Source organism: Pelobates fuscus, chromosome 10 (genome assembly GCF_036172605.1).
Source record: "Pelobates fuscus isolate aPelFus1 chromosome 10, aPelFus1.pri, whole genome shotgun sequence".
Taxonomy (NCBI): Eukaryota; Metazoa; Chordata; class Amphibia; order Anura; family Pelobatidae; genus Pelobates; species Pelobates fuscus.
The window spans coordinates 10,212,888-10,238,747 of NC_086326.1; the positions used below are offsets into that span (position 1 = coordinate 10,212,888).

The window sequence follows — 25,860 nt, forward strand, 5'->3', positions numbered from 1 at the left end:
CCTCCCTCCTTTCAGTCAAGGTGAAGACTCCAAGAAAAAAGAGAAACAAACAGACTTCTGGGTGCAGATTGTTTACCCTTAGCATGTAGTGCAATATCTCTTTAAGGTGAAAAGAAAAAGTGCTCACCTTTTTAAGAGCCTTTTAGTAACTGGCTCTAAGTATAAATGGTATATGTGTCTAATATAAAGGGTGACACTACCCTTAACCGGATCCAGAAATTTAACATAGAGGTGAGTATATTCAAACACAAAATTTATTGTATAAAGTAAAATAAAAGAAGATTAAAATATCAAATAGTGATAAAAAATATAGACTCTTACCAATAGGGGGAAGGTGTTTACACTGACCCATTTGAGGTTTATTGTTTGTTTTTTACATATGTATAGGCACCCACAGAGATCTATAGATACACACACACACACAAATATATAGACACACAAAAACAGATATATAGACACACATAGATAAATAGATACACACACACACATATATATAGACACACACAAATATATAGACACACAAACACAGATATATAGACACACACAGATATATAGATACACACACACATATATATAGACACACACAAATATATAGACACACAAAAACAGATATATAGACACACACAGATAAATAGATACACACACACATATATATAGACACACACAAATATATAGACACACAAACACAGATATATAGACACACACACAGATATATAGATACACACACAGATATATAGACACACACAGATATATAGACACACACAAATATATAGACACACAAACACAGATATATAGACACACACAGATATATAGATACACACACACATATATATAGACACACACAAATATAGAACACACAAACACCGATATATAGACACACACAGATATATAGATACACACACACATATATATAGACACACACAAATATATAGACACACACACACAGATATATAGACACACACAGATATATAGATACACACACACATATATATATAGACACACACAAATATATCGACACACAAACACAGATATATAGACACACACACACAAATGTATAGGCACACACACCCACACAGATATATAGACACACACACAGATATATAGACACAAACACACACATATAGACACACACACACACATATAGACACACAAATACAGATATATAGATGCACACACAGATATAGACACACACACACACTGATATATAGAAACACACAGATATATAGACACACACACAGATGTATAGATACACACAAACAAATAAATAAACAAACACACAAACACAGAAATATAGATGCACACACAGATAAAGTCACACACACACACAGATATATAGACACACAAACACAGAGATATAGACACACACACACAGATATATACACACACACAGATATATAGAGACACACAGATATATAGACACACAAACACAGATATATACACACACACACACACAAACACACATATATAGACACAGACAAACAGATATATAGATACACACACACACACACAGATATATAGATACACACAGATATATATAGACACCAGGGCCGCCATCAGGGGGTGACAACCATGACGTGACAAACATTCCCACTCTGCACATATATATAGCAATGATCACTATATATATGTGCAGCTGCGGGCCCCCGGCTCCCTGTTACTGCAGAGGGGGCCCAGCTCTTTGCCTTCTCTAACTCCCGCAAGACCCGCAGCGTCAGAGCATTGCCACGGGTTACCATGGCAATGGTCCGCGCGGCACGCACGCCATGCTTGCGGGGAGTTAGAGAGAGCAAAGAGCTGTAACATACAGATGCAGTGTGCTGGGTCCCCTCTGAAAATATAGGGAGCCGGGGGCCCCACCATGCCACCGGACCACCAGGGAATGGAATCTCCCCCCTCCCTGAACCAGGTAAGCAGGGAGGGGGGAATAACATTTATTATATTTAATGTGGGGGGGGGGGGAATGCTGCATTTGCACAACATGCATCACTAGTAAAACACACACTCTGCACTCACTACTCACTAACACACACTCTGCATTCACTACTCACTAACACACACTCTGCATTCACTACTCACTAACACACACTCTGCATTCACTACTCACTTACCATGGCAATGGTCCGCGCGGCACGCACGCCATGCTTGCGGGGAGTTAGAGAGAGCAAAGAGCTGTAACATACAGATGCAGTGTGCTGGGTCCCCTCTGAAAATATAGGGAGCCGGGGGCCCCACCATGCCACCGGACCACCAGGGAATGGAATCTCCCCCCTCCCTGAACCAGGTAAGCAGGGAGGGGGGAATAACATTTATTATATTTAATGTGTGGGGGGGGGGGGGGGGGGGAATGCTGCATTTGCACAACATGCATCACTAGTAAAACACACACTCTGCACTCACTACTCACTAACACACACTCTGCATTCACTACTCACTAACACACACTCTGCATTCACTACTCACTAACACACACTCTGCATTCACTACTCACTAACACACACTCTGCATTCACTACTCACTAACACACACCCTGCATTCACTACTCACTAACACACACTCTGCATTCACTACTCACTAACACACACTCTGCATTCACTACTCACTAACACACACTCTGCATTCATTACTCAGACCGTGTACTTTGTCAGGGGCCCAACAATTTCTGATGGCAGCCCTGATAGACACACACACATATAGACACAGATATCCAGTATATATTGAAGTGATCGATAACAATTGCGATCTGGTTTGGACACAAAGACAGTTAAGTCCTCATCCTATCTCTGTATAGTGAGCAGGTATGGGATAATTCCAGATAAATTATACTCTTGGTGGGTGGGTGACAACGACAAACATTGTATTTTTATAGGATTGTTCTCTCTGTGGACGGATCTCTCTGTCCTCGTTGTGGTTTATTCTGGAAGGTGCTTTCCAAAGTGTGAACAGATACCAGCAGTAAACATTTACTTATTGACTTATTACTTATTGACAGTTTCAGGAAGTTCTCCTTTCCAGCATAACTCCAGCATAAATCAGTTTCAGTTTCTACATCGTCTCTCAACTCTCGTCCAATCAGACAGGTACAAACAGGGTAGAGTTATTGTTATGTTATTATCCGCCACATTAGTTATATTGCTATTGATAAAATGCCTGTGTGTTCCACTGCACTGTATCATTTCAAGTTAAACATTCCGGTGTAAATGGACTGAACGTCCACTCGATGAATGCACTGAAAAAACTGCTTGATTCAAGAAAACTGGAACCAAAACTACCGTGTCCTAGGTCACCGAGGCGTTAACTATATGGTAAATTAATAGACTGACCCGGGAGTGCCATGGCTGAACTGGTGTGCCCTCTAGTGGGCATTTTCACACATGGGGAGAAGGAGCTCTGAGCTCTGTATTTATCAAGAAATAAACAGACCTATTTCAAAGTCAGGGGAGATTCAAGAGAAATTAAAGGGTCATCCAGTAAAGTCAGAATTCAAAATGAACTCAAAGTGATTTTCAAATTTAAGGTGTTTTTGTCTTAATAAAAATGGTTCTTGACGTAAGCAGACACTTAAAGTGCCATAACAACCGACACTCCTGGTCGCCCAATTAAATATGGCCGCCTTTGGGAGGTTTATTTTTCCTCCTGGCTGAAGAAGCGTTTCCTTTTATGTTACCAAAGTCCCACCTCCGTAGCAGACATCATTCCACTCATTTTGAAAAAAAGGTTAAATAAACTATACCGTGTTTCATTCTTGATTTTAGACAGGCAGTAGCTATATCTGGGGAAGCCTCAGATAACTGGCTGTGGCTGACATTATTAAAGGAGCCTAGACGCACTATTAAAGGGACGCAGCGCTGACCGGCCTCTGAAGACATATGTCCATTGCGTGGCCCTAAGGTCATGGGCCACCCGATGGGCCCCAACAGCATGTGGACCATCATGGTTGTCGCCTCCTATTTGGCACCATAACCACCGCAGTTAGCTGCAGCGGTTATGGTGCTTGGTGCATACATTTAAACACATTAAACCAGGAACATTTAATTGGTCTTTTCTTCTGCTGAAGCAACATTGCCATTCAAGCTGCCACTGTCGCCCCTGTGTGTCACATGATCACAAACTAGAATTAATCTGGGCTGGAGAAAATAAATGTTAATTATTATTAGCTGCAGTAAGAGCCGTCAATGTCGTCTAGCTGGGAAGGTTTGTCCTGTTTTGCGTGAAGCGGAAGCTGATGGTGTATGGGATATTATTGCATCCAATAAACATGATTTGTGTTCAGTCCACGAGCAAATCTTTCACCGACAGGGATTTTTAAAATTGGATTCCCTGCAGATTGTTCCGCATCTCACATCTGTCTGCGCAAAGCCTTAGAGGGTAAAACAAAGAAATTGTAGCAGACTGACATCTGTTTCTCAAACTCACTGGGAATCCATTGACGTCCAAACTACAAAATAAATAGAGCTTATTAATTCTTCTCCCCAAATCCCTAGTTTCCCAATTTAATGTCACCCACTATAACCAACAGAATTGTCAAATAAACCTGAATTTGTATTGCATTCAGGATATTTTTATATTGTTTCCAATGCAAATAAATCAGTTTGTTTATCAATGTGTGTGTGTGAGTATATATGTGTCCGTGTGTTCTGTTATATCTGTGCGTTATGTCATGACTAATGGTTTATTAACATTTTTAGCAGCCCATCTTGTTTCATATGTGACATATTGTATTTATTGTGCAGATTGTTGAAATAATGTATAATAATGTGTGTCATGTATAAGTGCTTGCAAATGAGTGAGTATACATGTGTGAGTACCCTCGTGATATTGAGTGTTTTTGTGTGCGCATGCTTTCATTTTGTGCATATATACACAAGGGTGTTTTATGTCGTGTATGCAGTATGTCTGTGGATGAACTGTTACATATTAGTGTGTTACATATTAGTGAGCATGTGCATACATGTTGAGATACAATTTAGATGTGATGCATGGGTCTGGATGTGTGCATTTAAAGTAAGTGTATTTAGAGAGAAAGAGTGTGTCTGTGTGTGAACTTATAGTAACAGAGCTGTGTATGTGTGTGTTTCGAGTAAATGATTGTGTATGTGTTGTGTGGATTTAGAGTAATGTGTGTTTGTGTGTTTAGAGTGATAGGTTGCGTATGTTTGTGTATTTAGAATAGTGTGTCTATGTGTTTAGAGTGATAGGTTGTGTATGTTTGTGGATTTAGAGTAATGTGTGTCTGTGTGATTAGAGTGAGAAATTGTGTAAGTGTGTTCCTTTACAGTAATGTGTGTCTGTGTGTTTAGAGTGATAGGTTGTGTATGTTTGTGTATTTAGAATAGTGTCTGTGTGTTTAGAGTGATAAATTGTGTATGTGTGTGTCTTTACAGTAATGTGTGTTTGTTTAAGAGTGTCATCAGGACACTTAAAAACAGAGCATCCCAATATGGGCAAGGATGGGTTCCAGAGAGGTGTGTGTTGTGTAATCATCAATGACATGCACGCTTCCCATAACGTGTATGTCAGTATGATGCCTGACCAGGACAGCTCATGCACAGAGCCCTACTGAAGAGTTGTGCCATAAGGAAAATGCCCTGTGTTTGTTTACCACAGTGCAAGCGCATTTATTGTCATGCTTGTTCTGTGTTTGCTTGTTGGGCTGTGGTGTTTGTGGAGAGACAGGGGCTGTCGTGATTGTGGAGAGATAGGGGCTGTGTGCTGGTGGGATAATGCTCTGAAAATGGAATAGAGGCTGTGGTGGAGGAAGATATCGGCTGTAATTTATGGGGGAGATACGGCTGTAGTGTATGGGTGAATTGGGGCTGCAATGTGTTGGGGAATAGGGCTGTGATAGGGGGGTAAGGACTGTGATGGGGGATAGCATGGAGAAAATATTTTAATTTGAAAAGCAAATAAATGGCTTATCTTGAATTGTTTTAAAGTTTTATTTTTCTGTTTGTTTGTTTGAATAAAGCGTATCAGCTATAATTCCGCACGCAGCACAGAGACACACACTACATCCCCAGCACACAGAGACACACTACATCCCCAGCACACAGACAGACACTACATCCGCAGCACACAGAGACAGACACTACATCCCCAGGGCCAGCACACAGAGACACACTACATCCCCAGCACACACAGACAGACACTACATCCACAGCACTTTAGAAATGTTCCCTTACTATCTGCTGGTATCCCTCACCCCTCCTATCAGTCTACTCTTCCTTCAAGATTACCAGTGCCTTCAAAATATGACAATATGAAAATCTTGACAAATGTGTCACCAGGACGAATGGGATATATTACAATGATAAGTGTCGGCTGTTCACGCCCAACTAATATTTGTACGGCAGGCTTGTGTTATTAACTGGGTGGAGAGAGCTGGAGCTGCATACAGCAGATGTTGGCATTACGTCCTGTTTATATAATTGTCATAGAGATCAAAATTATTCTACCTCTGGAACTACAGCTGCTGAGGACTGCCACAATTACGATATTCAGCCAGCCTGTACTCTCAGCCACCTGTATCCTATATCCAGGGTTTAGTGAGGTGACATATTGACTGGCTGTGCACCTATTGTTCTCCCCCAGCCAACAGGTGTGGCTTTTATAATGGCGGGACACCTATTGTCCACCTCAAGCTCCCACCCATAATAAAGTACACAAGGGGGGAAGCGATACTATTGCCAACCCCCAAAAGAAAATGTGACTACCCAACCCACAGGGGTCTTGAAACACCTTGCTACACCCCACCCTTACCATGAGATGTTTTCTTTCTTCCTAGAACTTTTTGTCTCTAGCCCCAAAAAGGACCGCATCGAAAAAAAACCCGCCATAGTTTCCCCCCCACCATTTAAATGAATAAACAAACGGACAAATTGCATTAACGAAATTTCACAGAACAAGCGATTTGGTCTTCATTTAATTCATTGTGTTCTGCATACAGCTATTTGTCTTTCAAAAGAATGCCTGAATTGCCTGAAATACTGACATAATGTACTGTGGGCACGAGGTCAACGTCAGATTACCCTTTTAATTTAGGGAGAACCCAAGTTAATACACTGCAACAAAAACAGAGAATATGAGAACTGAGAACTGGCAAAAAACCTCACTAGCTTGCCCTCTGGTAAATTCACGCTCAGTCTTAAACCAGGTTTTGTTCACTTGTGTCATTACAGAGTGAAGCTATACCATTTGCATGTAAGACTGATCTCACCCATAAGGACAGTCTAAACCCGAAATGCCAGCAAGTTCTCTTTGTACGAGAGATACAGCAACCCCGGATGATTGTTTAGACTTTATTTGGGCCTCAGGTCTCGAAGTAGTTTTTACTCACTTGTGCCATTACAGACTAATGCCACCCACCAACTTTTAACTTAGGGAGAGTCCAAGCAAATGCATTGCAACAAAACCAGATAATATGAGAACTCTGAAAACGGATAAAAGTTTATAGAAAGTCAGCTTTCCCTGTTAAATCTCTGCCCAGGTCTCAAACGATTGTTCACTTGTGCCACTACAGAGAGAACCTATAACATTTACATATCAGACTGACCCCACCCACAAGTGCAGCCCAGTTCCGAAATGTCTGCAAGTTCCCTCGGCAGGAGAGATACAGTAACCCCGGACAACCATTTCAACCTTCTTTGGGCCTCGCCAGCAATTATAAAAATGAAATTCAGTGGGGGGGACCTAGTGTGCTGCTAGAAATAGTCCTTACAATCACTATTTACTTGCATAAAAGCAAGTGAACGGTAATTTTCGAATGTGCATTCTGCTTGATGCACCCTGTCATTGTGCAGTTTAAAACTGATGCTTTGTGAGTCTTACAAATGCCAAGGCACCAATTTTAACCTGGACACTGAATGCATCCGGGTGGTTGCTGAAGATCTTCTCAGGGAGACTGTATCGTGATCATATAAGGCTTTAGCAAATACAAGAATTGTCATTGTGCTTGAAATAGTGTGACTTTAAAGGAATTATGTCCATGTATGTAGAGAATAAACCCGATTATATTGGTTATCCAGAGACTCCCCCAAACAATTTTACCCAGGACCTGACAATCACTAAATACATGTCATTCCTTGCAGAATATATTTAACACCAATCAGGGTTTAGAAATGGAGTAGACATGTGCAATTTGTTTCATTCTGAATCCAATCGAATTACGAGTTCTATACAAACCGAAACGAAAACAAACAGATTCGGAAATAAAACACATTATTTTGGATCCATTTGTTTATATAAGGATAGCAAATTAGGGATTTATGTACTAAGCAACTCAAAGAGCAAAATGAATAAAAGGGCTTTTAAAAAATATTTTTATGCTTTTTATTTGCTTTTGTTAAACTGCTACAAGGTAACCGGCTACATTGTTACAGTGTAACCTACTAAACCGCTACAAGGTAACCGGCAAGATTGTTACAGTGCAACCTACTAAACTACTACAAGGAAACCGGTTAGATTGTTACAGTGCAACCTACTAAACTGCTACAAGGTAACCGGCAAGATTGTTACAGTATAACCAATTAAACTGCTACAAGGTAACCGGCTAGATTGTTACAGTATAACCAATTAAACTGCTACAAGGTAACCGGCTACATTGTTACAGTGTAACCTACTAAACCGCTACAAGGTAACCGGCAAGATTGTTACAGTGCAACCTACTAAACTGCTACAAGGAAACCGGTTAGATTGTTACAGTGCAACCTACTAAACTGCTACAAGGTAACCGGCTAGATTGTTACAGTATAACCAATTAAACTGCTACAAGGTAACCGGCTAGATTGTTACAGTATAACCAATTAAACTGCTACAAGGTAACCGGCTAGATTGTTACAGTGTAACTAACTAAACTGCTACAAGGTAACCGGCTAGATTGTTACAGTGTAACCTACTAAACTCCTACAAGGTAACCGGCTAGATTGTTACAGTGTAACCAACTAAACTCCTACAAGGTAACCAGCTAGATTGTTACAGTGTAACCAACTAAACTGCTACAAGGTAACCGGCTAGATTGTTACAGTGTAACCAACTAAACTCCTACAAGGTAACCGGCTACATTGTTACAGTGCAACCTACTAAACTGCTACAAGGTAACCGGCTAGATTGTTACAGTATAACCAATTAAACTGCTACAAGGTAACCGGCTACATTGTTACAGTGTAACTAACTAAACTGCTACAAGGTAACCGGCTAGATTGTTACAGTGTAACTAATTAAACTGCTACAAGGTAACCGGCTAGATTGTTACAGTGTAACCTACTAAACTCCTACAAGGTAACCGGCTAGATTGTTACAGTGTAACCAACTAAACTGCTACAAGGTAACCGGCTAGATTGTTACAGTGTAACCTACTAAACTCCTACAAGGTAACCGGCTAGATTGTTACAGTGTAACCAACTAAACTCCTACAAGGTAACCGGCTAGATTGTTACAGTGTAACCAACTAAACTGCTACAAGGTAACCGGCTTGATTGTTACAGTGTAACCAACTAAACTCCTACAAGGTAACCGGCTACATTGTTACAGTGTAACTAACTAAACTGCTACAAGGTAACCGGCTTGATTGTTGGATTACAGAGCTCCTCTCTCAGGGTTGCCGTGTTCAGATAGTCCGGGATTGTTGGATTACAGAGCTCCTCTCTCAGGGTTGCCGTGTTCAGATAGTCCGGGATTGTTGGATTACAGAGCTCCTCTCTCAGGGCTGCAGTGTTCAGATAGCTTGGGATTGCTGGATTACAGAGCTCCTCTCTCAGGGTTGCAGTGTCCAGGTAGTCCAGGATTGTTGGATTACAGAGCTCCACTCTCAGGGTTGCAGTGTTCAGGTAGTCCAGGATTGTTGGATTACAGAGCTCCACTCTCAGGGTTGCAGGGGACTGCAGTGTGGAGAAACATCATTGTGTTTGCAGTAGGATTGTGGCGTACAGAGTGTCACATTGTAGAGTGCAGAGAGAGTGCTGTGAGAGTGTAAGAAGACTTTCTCAGTGACATATTATGGACAGGCAGAGGGCTGCAGGGATGGAGGTCAAACGTTTTCCTTGGTTCTCTTCAATCTGGAGTACAGTGACACTTAGTGGCAGCTCAGATGTACTACCCGCACTCTACTGAGTCAATCACCACATCATCTCACAGCCAGGGTCATTCACTCAATATGAACAAATCCAGTGAAAATTACCGAATTCAGACCGCAATGGCAGTTCACATATTTACTAAAGACACATGTCAGCCAGAGTGAATCTATAGCACATGCCTGAATAGATTTGGTGTCCGGTTCAAAATCAGAACTTTGACTTCAGAATCCAACACACACAGTAACAGTCAGTAATACACAGTACTAGTAACGTCTGTCTCAGTAATATACAGTACTAGAATGTCTGTCTCAGTAATATGCAGTACTAGAATGTCTGTCTCAGTTAATAATATACAGTACTAGTAACATCTGTCTCAGTAATATACAGTACTAGAATGTCTGTCTCAGTTAATAATATACAGTACTAGAATGTCTGTCTCAGTAATATACAGTACTAGTATGGCTGTCTCAGTTAGTAATATACAGTACTAGTAATGTCTGTCTCAGTAATATAAAGTACTAGTGTGGCTGTCTCAGTTAGTAATATACAGTACTAGTATGTCTGTCTTAGTATTATACAGTACTAGTAACGTCTGCCTCAGTTAGTGTTATACAGTACTAGTAATGTCTGTGTCAGTTAGTATTATACAGTACTAGTAATGTCTGCCATGGTCAATGTAGCCCTAGTTCTAGCAGGCACAATCCTCCACTGGTTACTCCAAAATATATTCAGGAACAAGTAAAACAATCCAATGGAACGGTCAGGCACAGCAAAATACTCCAAGAATCTCCCACCTCTTCCCCAGCAACTGGACAACACTCAGTTCTGGGGGGGTATCACTGAATTTTATTCACACATACACTGCTTTTATGCCATCTTCCATGCAAGGGGTCTGCAGAAAATGCAAGGGTTTCAATCCATATGAAGTCTCCCGAATGGCCAAAGAAGAACTACACGAAATAACCGGTATAAAATACACAAAATAACAGGGGGAAGATACGGACAGCCAATATAAGGGATAAAAAGTAGTTTGCAAATGTCCATTCTGCTACACTGCTCCCCCGTAACCACAAGCCGGCATACACAGTCTGATCCTCCACGGATCATTTTTATAGTTCTGTCTGTCTAGACAACCAGGCAGCATTTCCGTTTTGTTTACCGGGGGGTAATGTATAGTGAAGTTAAAATGCTGCAGTTCCAGACTCCAGCGCAGCAGGCTGTATGCCAAGTGTTCCTGCCAGGTATCGCTATAGATGGCGTTATCATCGAGATATGTGCAGGCATAGTCTTGGAACCCATCCTGGAGCTGGTCCACCATCCTCTGGAAGGTAGCCGGACCTTAAATGGGTACAGGCCGAATGGGGTGACAAACGCCAACTTAGGGTTGGTTTCGGGGGCTAGGGGGATCTGCCAATACCCCTTACAAAGACCAATTGTAGTGAGAGATGGTGACTTTCGGACTGCGGAGTGGCTAGGCTTAGCTAAGGGTCCCACCAGGTCTACCGCTATTCGGCTAAACGGTTCCTCAATCCCAGCCTTGACCTTGTGGCGGTCTCCCCTCTTACCTACTTACTCTGGCAAGCATTGTACGTCTGGCAATACCGCCTAATATCCTGAGAAATTCCGGGCCAAAATAAATTTTTGGGTAAGCCAAAATCTGGTTCGGCTCACCCCTAAATGCCCGGATAGCAGGATGTCATGCACTATGCGGAGCAGCTCCTGCTGGTGCCTCTGGAGTACCACTAACTGAATAGTGGGGATTGGTTCCGACCCGGCCACTACCTGCTCAGACTCCCTGTACAACAGTCCCTTATCCCACACATACCTCTCTCACTCTAACCTTGCCTGACTAGAGGTGACCCTATCCCTGTATACCTGTAACATGGGGTCTGTGGTCCACTCTTTTCCAAACTCAGTGGGAGCATCCTAGGGCAAACACTCCAGGGGTGGGGATGAGTCTCTTACCTGAGCCTCTGGGTGTGAGCTGTATTCTCGGGTGCGGGCCTGTTGCCTGGTGTCTTCCGGGTACAATTTCTCCGGTGGTGCCTGGGGCGCAAAAGCTGATGTGAGCCTCCCCAGGTCATTTCCCAACAGTACTTCGGCCGGCAGCTCTGGCATCAACCCCACCTCCACCACTCCAGACCCTGCTCCCCAATTCAAATGTAGCCTGGCAGTAGGCAGCGGGTATACTGCTCCCCCGGCTACTTGCACTGCCACCGTATTCCTGGTCTTTGCACAGCCCAGCACCAAATGGCTCTTGACCAGGGTAAGAGTGGTTCCCATGTCGCGGAGCCCTTGGACCTCCTTCCCTTGAAATATTACGGTCTGCCAAGGGTGTTGGTGGTTATCGGTGTCGGCCTGTAGTGGGTCTGCTTTGTGCAGGACTTCCCAGTGCTCCACAGGTGGTGCTGGGGTGGCATAATGAGCGGGGGACTTTGCCTGGTAGTAGAGCGCTGCTGCTCTGGTGGGTGGTGGATCCACAGAGCCGGGTCTCGGTTCTGGGGGCAATCCCTGCGCACATGCCCCATCTTTTTACAGATGTGGCACTGGAAGTGGCTTTGCGGGTGGAAGCGGGGCAGTGGGGCATAAGCGGTATTATATTGCCTGGGTGGCGGTACTGATGCAGCTTTGAAGGGTCTGGATTGGTCTGGATCTGCTCTCGGCGGGCATCCATATATTCGTCGGCCCATCTTGCCTCCTCAGTGATGGAAGTGGGGTTGCTGACCCTTACCTGTTCGGTACTTTGTTCGTATGGTGAATGTGGCAAAACTAGCCACTTCTGGACTACATACAGTACCGGTTGTCCGTAGGCTGAAAATATAATGTATAACGTTAAATGTATGTGTATTGCTCTATGGCCGTTCGCATGCTGGCAGCCGTATGCTGCCAGCATACAAAGCATTCATACGACGAAACACGGCTATCCTGGCCGTTCGCCGTACGAATGTGGACTCCCCAGGTAGACCACACATTCACAGGTCGTGTGGCACCAATTAACCGATTGCAACATTGTTGCAATCGGTAATTAAGGGCTCTCCTAGGTGGCCGTCGTTCGACTACCGACCATGCGGCGGTCGGCCATCTTGGATCCCTTGTCTCTGCAGCGGTGTTCGGTCGTCGAGAGCCTGGAATGGAAAACGGCTACTCAATGATTTGAACACCGCTGGACTTCCAGAGCGTTCGGGAGTCCCGCGTTCGGTACATTATATGTCCCGTACTTATTCGGTACTTTTAAACCCTCTTTAATGTTTTACTGTATTATGTGCGGCGTTCGGTCAATTCAGCTGGGATCAGAGCGGTATTCTCCCAAAGTGTGCGCTCCGACCCCAGCTATCTACCGAACGTTCAGTTATTATAAAGTACCGAATATTGTGTGAATTGTGTATTTTAATGTCAATTGTCGGTTTTGCTGCACGAGGAGATAATCCACTTAAGCGTCCATTTTAGTGGGAGTATCTTTCTCGTGCAGCAAGGCCTGTTGGGAAAGTCACAGTGCATGTTGGGAGAAATCCCCTGGAATTACTGTCTGGAAACCCCTTGCATGGGGAACTGTATAAATATGCTGCCTGTGAATAAACCGAGTTAGTTGACTCCCAAACTGTGTTTCGTCCGGTTATTGGGAGGATTGGGAACATTGCCTTGCTTTCTACTCTGACTGTGGATTTCCTAGATGTACCAACGGATATCGTATGCTGTTACACTGCATTCCGTTACAGTGAATATAGCCGTTTACATGCAAGCTGGTATATCCTTATACCGAACAAAGTATGGCCACATATAGTTGTATGTAATTCTGTATAATCCAGGAACAGGGAAAACTCTGAAGTGCCAACAATAAAAGGGAATAGATGGGACAGCCAAAGGGGTCCTGCTACACATACATTCCCTGATATCCCCGATCTAAATGACCAACATATCCAAGAATCACTCAGATCGGTTTGGTGGAATGGAAGGGCATTGTGTGGAAGATTTGACCGAAAACAGTTTGAGGCACTCGACGACCAAGTACTGCTGCCCTCGTTCAGGAGACAGTATTATACAGTACTAGTAATGTCTGTCTCAGCCAGTAATATACAGTACTAGTTATGCCTGTTTCTGTCAGTATTATACAGTACTAGTAATGTCTGTCTAAATTAGTAATATACAGTACTAGTAATGTCTGTCTCAGTTAGTAATATACAGTACTATTAATGTTTGTTTATGTCAGTATTATACAATACTAGTAATGTCTGTCTCAGTTAGTTTTATACAGTACTAGTAATGTCTGTCTCAGTTAGTATTATACAGTACTAGTTATGCCTGTTTCTGTCAGTATTATACAGTACTAGTAATGTCTGTCTCAGTTAGTAATATACAGTACTAGTAATGTCTGTCTCAGTTAGTTTTATACAGTACTAGTAATGTCTTTGTCAGTCAGTAATATACAGTACTAGTTATGCCTGTTTCTGTCAGTATTATACAGTACTAGTAATTTCTGTCCCAGTCAGTAATATACAGTACTAGTTATGCCTGTTTCTGTCAGTATTATACAGTACTAGTAATGTCTGTCTAAATTAGTAATATACAGTACTAGTAATGTCTGTCTCAGTTAGTAATATACAGTACTATTAATGTTTGTTTATGTCAGTATTATACAGTACTAGTAATGTCTGTCTCAGTTAGTTTTATACAGTACTAGTAATGTCTGTCTCAGTTAGTATTATACAGTACTAGTTATGCCTGTTTCTGTCAGTATTATACAGTACTAGTAATGTCTGTCTCAGTTAGTAATATACAGTACTAGTAATGTCTGTCTCAGTTAGTTTTATACAGTACTAGTAATGTCTTTGTCAGTCAGTAATATACAGTACTAGTTATGCCTGTTTCTGTCAGTATTATACAGTACTAGTAATGTCTGTCTCAGTTAGTTTTATACAGTACTAGTAATGTATTTGTCAGTCAGTAATATACAGTACTAGTTATGCCTGTTTCTGTCAGTATTATAAAGAACTAGTAATGTCTGTCTCAGCCAGTAATATACAGTACTAGTTATGCCTGTTTCTGTCAGTATTATACAGTACTAGTAATGGCTGTGTCTGTTAGTAATATACAGTACTAGTAATGTCTGTCTCAGTTAGTATTATACAGTACTAGTAATGTCTGTGTCAGTCAGTAATATACAGTACTAGTTATGTCTGTGTCAGTTAGTATTATACAGTACTAGTAATGTCTGTCTCAGTTAGTATTATACAGTACTAGTAATGTCTTTGTCAGTCAGTAATATACAGTACTAGTTATGCCTGTTTCTGACAGTATTATACAGTACTAGTAATGTATGTCTCAGTTAGTAATATACAGTACTAGTAATGTCTTTGTCAGTCAGTAATATACAGTACTAGTAATGTCTGTGTATGTTAGTAATATACAGTACTAGTAATGTATGTCTCAGTTAGTATTATACAGTACTAGTAATGTCTGTGTCAGTCAGTAATATACAGTACTAGTTATGTCTGTGTCAGTTAGTATTATACAGTACTAGTAATGTCTGTCTCAGTTAGTATTATACAGTACTAGTAATGTCTGTCTCAGTCAGTAATATACAGTACTAGTAATGTCTGTCTCAGTTAGTATTATACAGTACTAGTAATGTCTGTGTCAGTCAGTAATATACAGTACTAGTTATGTCTGTGTCAGTTAGTATTATACAGTACTAGTAATGTCTGTCTCAGTTAGTATTATACAGTACTAGTAATGTCTGTCTCAGTCAGTAATATACAGTACTAGTAATGTCTGTCTCAGTTAGTATTATACAGTACTAGTAATGTCTGTGTCAGTCAGTAATATACAGTACTAGTTATGCCTGTGCCAGTTAGTAATATACAGTACTAGTAATGTCTGTCTCAGTTAGTATTATACAGTACTAGTAATGTCTGTCTCAGTTAGTATTATACAGTACTAGTAATGTCTGTCTCAGTCAGTAATATACAGTACTAGTAATGTCTGTGTCAGTTAGTAATATACAGTACTAGTAATGTCTGTCTCAGTCAGTAATATACAGTACTAGTAATGTCTGTGTCTGTTAGTAATATACAGTACTAGTAATGTCTGTCTCAGTTAGTATTATACAGTACTAGTAATGTCTGTGTCAGTCAGTAATATACAGTACTAGTAATGTCTGCCTCACTTAGTAATATACAGTACTAGTAATGTCTATGTCAGTTAGTAATATACAGTACTAGTAATGTCTGTCTCAGTTAGTAATATACAGTACTAGTAATGTCTGCCTCACTTAGTAATATACAGTACTAGTAATGTCTATGTCAGTTAGTATTATACAGTACTAGTAATGTCTGCCTCACTTAGTAATATACAGTACTAGTAATGTCTATGTCAGTTAGTAATATACAGTACTAGTAATGTCTGTCTCAGTTAGTAATATACAGTACTAGTAATGTCTGCCTCACTTAGTAATATACAGTACTAGTAATGTCTATGTCAGTTAGTAATATACAGTACTAGTAATGTCTGTCTCAGTTAGTATTATACAGTACTAGTAATGTCTGTCAGTCAGTAATATACAGTACTAGTCTGTCTCTATACTATACTAGTACTAATGTCTGCCCCAGTTAGTAATATACAGTACTAGTAATGTCTGTCTCAGTTAGTAATATACAGTACTAGTAATGTCTGTCTCAGTTAGTATTATACAGTACTAGTAATGTCTGTCAGTCAGTAATATACAGTACTAGTCTGTCTCTATACTATACTAGTACTAATGTCTGTCCCAGTTAGTAATATACAGTACTAGTAATGTATGTCTCAGTTAGTAATATACAGTACTAGTCTGTCTCTATACTATACTAGTACTAATGTCTGTCTCAGTTAGTAATATATAGTTAGTATACTGTAGCACACACATTTCCTCTCTCTCTTTCTGTCTGTCTCACACAAACATTCCCCCCCTCTCTCTCTCACACACATTTTCTCTCCCTCTCTCTCTGTCTTACTACACACACATTCTCTCTCTCTGTATCTCACACACATTCTCTCTCTCTGTATCTCACTCACATTACCCCCTCTCTCTTCGTTCTCCTCTCTTTTTCTCTTTATCCTCTTGTCTCTCACTAGCTGTCTGTCTCTTTCTCTCTCTCTCCCTGTAAGTCTATCTCTTTCTCTCTCTCTGTCTCTCTCTCCCTGTCTGTCTGTCTCTTTCTATCTCTCTCTCCCTCTCTCTCTCTCTGTCTATCCCTCTCTTCTCTGTCTCTCTGTGTCTCTTTTTATGGCTGTGAGAAGTGATTGTTGCAGAATACAGAACCTGCTCTGAAAGCTTAATGAGACAGACGGACAGAGGGAGAGAGGGAGGGAGACACTGTGTGTGGGAGAGAGAGAGAGGCTGAATCACTGCAAGAGACCCAAGGAGACAGAGATTGCCAAGAGAGACAGACTGCGACACAGCCAGGCCAATTAGAGAGACTGCCCTGTTGGCAATGAGCAACAGAGACAGCGAGGGGGATAAGAGAGAGAGGGACATGCAGAGAGAGAGAGAGCGTGGACCCTGCCTGCTGCCTCCTATGAGTCAATCCTTATAGACGGTCTCTGTCTGTCTCATCTTCAGACTGCCCACTTGCTGGTCCCTCAGCATCTCTGAGAGAGGGGGAACACAGAGAGGTGGGGGGCGCTGATAGAGGGGGGACACTGAGAGGTAGGTGGGGGCGCTGAGAGAGGGGGGACACTGAGAGGTAGGTGGGGGGGCACTGAGTGGAGGGGGGCAGTGAGGGAGAATACATAGGTGGGGGCAGTTAGGGGAAATACAGAGAGGGGGGCAGTTAGGGGGAACACAGAGAGGTGGGGGGCACTGAGGGGAAAGACAGAGAGGTGGGGGCACTGAGAGAGGGGGGACACTGAGAGGTAGGTGGGGGGCACTGAGAGAGGGGGACACTGAGAGGTAGGTGGGGGGCACTGAGTGGAGGGGGGCAGTGAGGGAGAATACAGCGGTGGGGGGCAGTAAGGGGGAACACGGAGAGGTGGGGGGCAGTGAGGGGGAACACAGAGAGGTGGGGGGGCACTGAGGGGGGACACAGAAGGGTGGTTGGCACTGAGGGGGGGACACACAGTTGGGCCAGAGAAGGCGGGGAGGGGGGGGCTAAAGAGGGAGGCACACCGTGTTGGGGGAACAGAACTGGACCCAGTGTTGGGGGGACTGAACGGGACCCAGTTTTGAGGGGACCCCAGTGTTGGGGAGGCAGAGAGGCAGAGAGAACCTGAAAGGCATTGAGATCAGGAGACAGTAGGAGGGAGGGAGGGAGAGAGAGAGGGAGGGAGAAACAAAAAAGAGAGGGCTGCGTCTTCTCGTCACGTCCGGAGACATCCCCAACATGATCGTCCGGCTCCCAGCTCGGAGCCCCCAGTGAAGGGGCCCCTGCTCCCTGTGTCTCCCCCTCTCTCCTCCCCCCTCTCTTTTCCTTCTCTCCCCCTCTCTATCCTTACCTCTGCCCCCTCCCCCCCGCACTGTCACCCCCTACCCCCATCTCTGGCTGCCTGTAGCCCCCCACCCTTCCGCACCCCCTCACCATGGGCTGCATAGGATCCCACAGTACAGGTAAGTGGCCTTAATGCATCAGGATGGGCTGATGAGGGATTGATACATTGCCATTCTGTGACTGATACATTGCCATTCTGTGACTGATACATTGACATTCTGTGACTGATACATTGACATTCTGTGACTGATACATTGCCATTCTGTGACTGATACACTGACATTCTATGGGGGATACATTGACATTCTATGGGGGATACACTGACAGGGGGATACACTGACATTCTGTGACTGATACATTGACATTCTGTGACTGATACATTGCCATTCTGTGACTGATACACTGACATTCTATGGGGGATACACTGACATTCTATGGGGGATACACTGACATTCCATGGGGGATACACTGACAGGGGGATACACTGACATTTAATAGGGGATACATTGACATGCTATAATGGATTCACTGACATTCTATGGGGGATACATTGACATTCTATGGGGGATTTACTGACATTCTATGGGGGATACACTGACATTTAATAGGGGATACATGGACATTCTGTGACTGATACATTGACATTCTATGGGGGATACACTGACATTTAATGGGGGTACATTGACATGCTATAACAGAGTCACTGACATTCTATGGGGGATACACTGACATTTAATGGGGGTACATTGACATGCTATAACAGAGTCACTGATATTCTATATGGGTACACTGACATTTTGTAGCTAATTGATATTCTATACATGATAAACTGATATCCTATGGGTGGTATATTTCCATTCTGTAAGTGATACATTGATATTCTATAGATGATACATTGTATTTCTATGTGTATACTTTGTGATATCTAATTTATGAGTGAATACATGGTATATATTTAAGCGATATTTATTTCTGTAGATTATTTATATCTATAGATAATGCATATTATTTCTTTAGGTGATATATATTTAGTATTTCTATAGACTATTGACTGCATTTATATTCTTTTTGCAATTTGATGCGTTGGTGTTTATATTGATACATTGTGACTGAGGTATACAGTCTGCTCACATAAAACATGTGCTTACACATAATACTCTGCATTGTGTACACTCCATTCCATACATTCTATGGCCCTATACTCTATACACAGCCTGGAGATACAAATACTAATTAACTACACAGTGAAATATTACATACTGCATGCAAGTGTAGTCTGCCCATAGTCAGTATGGATAGATCAAAACTTTGTGGATATTCACTGCATTGTGATATATTACATAATGTGTGGTTATTATTCTATTGTGATACATTACATACTGTATGGATATTCAATATATTGTATATTAAATAATGTATGGTTAATCATTATACTGTGAGATAGTACATACTGTATGGTTAATCAATGTATTGTGATATATTACATACTGTATGGTTAATTAATATACTGTCATATATTACATACTGTATGGATATTCAATATATTGTATATTAAATAATGTATGGTTAATCATTATACTGTGAGATAGTACATACTGTATGGTTAATCAATGTATTGTGATATATTACATACTGTATCGTTAATTAATATACTGTCATATATTACATACTGTATCGTTAATCAATGTATTGTGATATATTACATACTGTATGGATATCATAGTATGATTTATTACATATTGTATGGTTATTCAATATATTGTGATATATTACTTACTGTATGCTTAATCATTATACTGTGATATTTCATACAATGTGAATATTATTATATTGTGATATATCACATACTGTATGGTAGTTATTATATTGTGATATATTACATACTAGATTATTAATTAATATATTCTGATATATAACATACTGTATGGGGTATTCAATATATTGTGATATATTACACACTATATGGATATTGTTATATTGTGATTTATTTCATATTGTATGGTTATTCATTATATGGTTATCAATCAATATATTGTGATATATTACATACTGTATGGTTAATCAATATACTGTGATATAGTACATACTGTATGCTTTATCAATGTATTGTGATATATTACACACTGTATGGTTATGTAATATGTTGTGATATATTACATAATGCATGCTTAATCAATGTATTGTGATATATTACATACTGTATGATTAATCAATGTATTGAGATATATTACATACTGTATGGTTATTCAATATGTTGTGATATATTACATACTGTATGGCTAATCAATATACTGTGATATATTACATGCTGTATGGTTTTTCAATATGTTGTGATATATTAAATAATGCATGCTTAATCAATGTATTGTGATATATTACATACTGTATGGTTAATCAATGTATTGAGATTTATTACATACTCTATGGTTATTCAATATGTTGTGATATATTATATACTGTATGGTTAATCAATGTATTGTGATATATTACATACTGTATGATTAATCAATGTATTGAGATATATTACATACTGTATGGTTATTCAATATGTTGTGATATATTACATACTGTATGGCTAATCAATATACTGTGATATATTACATGCTGTATGGTTTTTCAATATGTTGTGATATATTACATAATGCATGCTTAATCAATGTATTGTGATATATTACATACTGTATGGTTAATCAATGTATTGAGATTTATTACATACTCTATGGTTATTCAATATGTTGTGATATATTATATACTGTATGGTTAATCAATGTATTGTGATATATTACATACTGTATGATTAATCAATGTATTGAGATATATTACATACTGTATGGTTATTCAATATGTTGTGATATATTATAGACTGTATGGTTAATCAATGTATTGTGATATATTACATACTGTATGGTTATTCAATATGTTGTGATATATTATAGACTGTATGGTTAATCAATGTATTGTGATATATTACATACTGTATGGTTAATCAATGTATTGAGATATATTACATACTGTATGGTTAATCAATATTTTGTGATATATTACATACTGTATGGTTAATCAATGTATTGTGATATATTACATACTGTATGGTTATTCAATATTTTGTGATATATTACATACTGTATGGTTAATCAATGTATTGTGATATATTACATACTGTATGGATATTCTATAAATTGTATATTTAATAATGTATGGTTAATCATTATACTGTGATATTACATATTGTATGAATATTATATTGTGAATATTACATACATGTTGGTTATTTGATATATTATGTAATACAAACTGTATGGTTATTCATTACATGGTTCTCATTCATATAGTATGTATTGTATGTATATTCACTGCATTGTGATATATTCCATACTATGTGAATATTATTATATTGTGATATATCACATACTGTATGGTAGTTATTATATTGTGATATATTACATACTAGACTATTAATTAATATATTCTGATATATTACATACTGTATGGTAATTATTATACTGTGATATATTAGATTATGCATGTTTTTTTTTAAATATAGTGTGATATAATACATACTAAATGGTTATTATTATACTGTGTTATATTACATACTGTAGGGTTATTCAATATATTGTGATATATTGCATACTGTAGGGTTATTCAGTTTAGTGTGATATATTACATACTATATGGATATTGTTATATTGTGATATATTACATATTGTATTGTTATTCATTATATGGTTATCGTTTAATATATTGTGATATATTGCATACTGTATGGTTATTCATTATACAGTGTTATATTACATATTGCATGGTGCTTCAATATATTGCTATATTACATGCTCTATGGTAATTATTATACTGTGATATAATAGATTATGTATGTTTTTGTTTATATATTGAGAATATATTACATACTAAATGGTTATTCATTATACTGTGTATTATTACATACTGTAGGGTTATTAAGTTTAGTGTGACATATTACATACTGTATTGTAATTATTATACTATGATATATTAGATTATGTATGTTTTTTTAATATATTGTGATATATTGGATACTAAATGGAAATTCATTATACTGTGTATTATTACATACTGTAGGATTATTCAGTTTAGTGTGATATATTACATACTATATGGATATTGTTATATTGTGATATATTACATATTGTATTGCTATTCATTATATGGTTATCATTTGAATATACTGTGATATATTACATAGTGCTTTGCTATTCAATACATTGTCGTATATTTCATACTGTAAGAATATTATTATATTGTGAGTATTACAAATTGGTTATTCAATAAATTGTGATACATTACATACTGTAGGGTTATTAATTATATTGTAATGTATTAAATTCTGCATGTTTTTTCCTTATATTGTGATAGTCAATATATTGTGATATATTTACATATTGTATGGTTATTCATCATATGATTATCATTCAATATATTGTATTTGTGATATACTACATACTGTATGATTATTTAATATACTGTGACGTATTACATACTGTATGGATATTGTTATATTGTGATATATTACTGTATGGATATTGTTATATTGCTATATATTACACACTGTATGGTTATTGTTATATTGCAATATATTACATACTGCATGGTTTTTCCTTATATTGTCATATATTTCTTACTGAACTGATAGTCAATATATTATATTCTATATGGATATTGTTATACTGTGATATATTTCATACTGTATGGTAATTATTATATTGTGATATATTACATATTGTGTGAATATTATTATATGGTGATATATTACATACTGTATGGATATTGTTATATTGTGATAAATTGCATACTGTATGGTTATTCAATATATTGTGATATGTTACATACTGCTTGGCTATTCAATATATTTTTATATTTTACATACTGTATGAATATTACTGCATTGTGAATATTACATACTTATTGATTATTCAATATATTGTGATACATTACATATTGGTTATTCAATATATTGTGATATATTTCATACTGTATGGTTATTCGTTATACTGTGATATATTACATACTGTATCATAATTATTATATTGTGATATATTACATACTGTATGTTTATTTGATATATTGTGATATATTACATTCTGCATGATCCTTCGCTATATAGTGTTACATAACATAATATAGGGTTATTCAATAAATTGTGATATATTACATACTGCACGACTATTGTTATACTGTGATATATTTAATACTGTAGGGTTATTTAATATATTGTGATATACTACATACAGTTTGATTATTTGCTATATTGTGATATGTTATATGATATGTTTTAATATAATATTGTACCCTATTGTAATGAACCTGTGTTAGTTAGCCCAGGACATACTTGAAAACAAGAAAAATCTCAATGTATCCTTCCTGGTAAAATAATATATAAAAAATAAAATAATAATCTTACATACTGCATGATTATTACATTGTGATAGATTACATACAATATAGTTATTCGTATGGTTATTCACTGCATTGCTGAATATTACATACTCAGTAGCTATTATCCTCAATGGTTAATCACTGCATTGTGATATATTACATACACAATTGCATTTTGTGGCTTGGTCACATACAGTTTTATCATACTGTATACAGCATGTAATATAATGCATATTGCATGGGTGTATACTGTGCATCACACATTGTGATGAATCACATACGCTATAATTACTGCATGGTTTGAGATTATATAAATCACATTGTTATGTTACACAAAGTTAGCTGACAATGGAAGAATAACGTTCGACAATGACTGACATTAAATACAGTCAGCACATACTACAGACACACTAGGTACAGCCAGAATGCATTACACATACACACTCTATATACAGCCAGCATATACTACATACAGCCAACATGCATTACACATACACACGCCTTACATGCAGCCAGCACACAATACACACACAGACACTACATACAGCTAGCATGAATTACAGGCACACTATAGGTAAACCCAGTATACATTACACACACTCCACGCAGCCAGCACACATTATACACAGACACTGCATACAGCTAGCATGAATTACAGACACACTATAGATAAACCCAGTATACATTACACACACTCCACGCAGCCAGCACACATTATACACAGACACTGCATACAGCCAGCACATATCCCATCCATACATTACAGATAGCTTGGACACCACACACACGCCACGCATCCATTACATACAGCCAGCACACACCATACACATTATATACAGCCAGCACACACTATATACAGTCAGCATACATCACACATGTATATATCCAGCACAAACCAAAAGATACACACAGACACACAATGTAACCGGAAAATATCGAGCCAATGTAAACGTAACGAGAACGATTCGCGCAACGTTGATGTAACCTAGCAGCCAAGGAGAGTTGACTGGAATGCACATGCGTGAACACTGATTACTTTACTGTACTAGCCAGTAGGTGTGAGTGAGCATGTGTACTGTGTGGCCATTGTATTCACAATGATTGGGCGAGAATTTGCATCAAAGTTTGCGTTAGGATTCAGCATTACTCCGCGGAAACTATTTGGATGATTCAGAAGGCTTTTGGGGACGATGCAATGAGTGCAACACAAATAAAATCTCCAAGGTGACTCACCCCCCTACAGACTTCTGGCTTTTCCCAAAACTAAAATCACATTTGAAAGGGAAGGGATTTCAGACAGTCAATGAGATTCAGGTAAATATGACGAGGCAGCTGACAGTGATTCCAACAAAGGATTTTGCAGAGTGGTTTGAATAGTGGAAAAGGCGCTGAAAGAACTGTGTGAGGTACCAAGGTGCCTACTTTGAAGGGGACTGAGGTGTCATTGTCCTATGTACAATATTTCTTGTATTATGTATCTTAAATGTCTCTATTTTTGATATGACATGGCTGGATACTTTCCGGACAGACCTCGAACGGCCAGCACACAACATATACACACACATTACATACAGGCATCACACACCACACTCACAACATACAGCGAGCACACACCACATACACTACATATAGCCAGTACACACCACAGACACTACATACAGCCAGCACACACCACAGACACTACATACAGCCAGCACACACCAAACTAACTACATACAGCGAGCACACACCACATACACTACATACAGCCAGCACACACCACAGACACTACATACAGCCAGCACACACCAAACTCACTACATACAGCGAGCACACACCACATACACTACATACAGCCAGTACACACCAAACTCACTACATGCAGCCAGCACACACCACAGACACTACATTCAGCCAGCACACACCAAACTCACTACATACAG

At 39.2% G+C, this 25,860-nt stretch overlaps 1 protein-coding gene across 2 annotated transcripts in view; it reads left to right on the top strand.

Moving 5' to 3' along the window:
• The first annotated feature begins 18,292 nt into the window (after positions 1–18,292).
• Positions 18,293–25,860, top strand: part of FAM131B (family with sequence similarity 131 member B) — a 57,289-nt gene continuing 49,721 nt past the window's right edge. Inside the window, exon 1 of one of the 2 annotated variants that reach the window (XM_063434114.1) lies at positions 18,293–18,645. In XM_063434114.1, coding sequence (XP_063290184.1) covers positions 18,618–18,645 — 28 coding nt within the window. In that variant the 5' untranslated portion in view covers positions 18,293–18,617. The remainder of the gene's footprint in view (positions 18,646–25,860) is intronic. The other variant, XM_063434115.1, reaches the window with a different exon arrangement.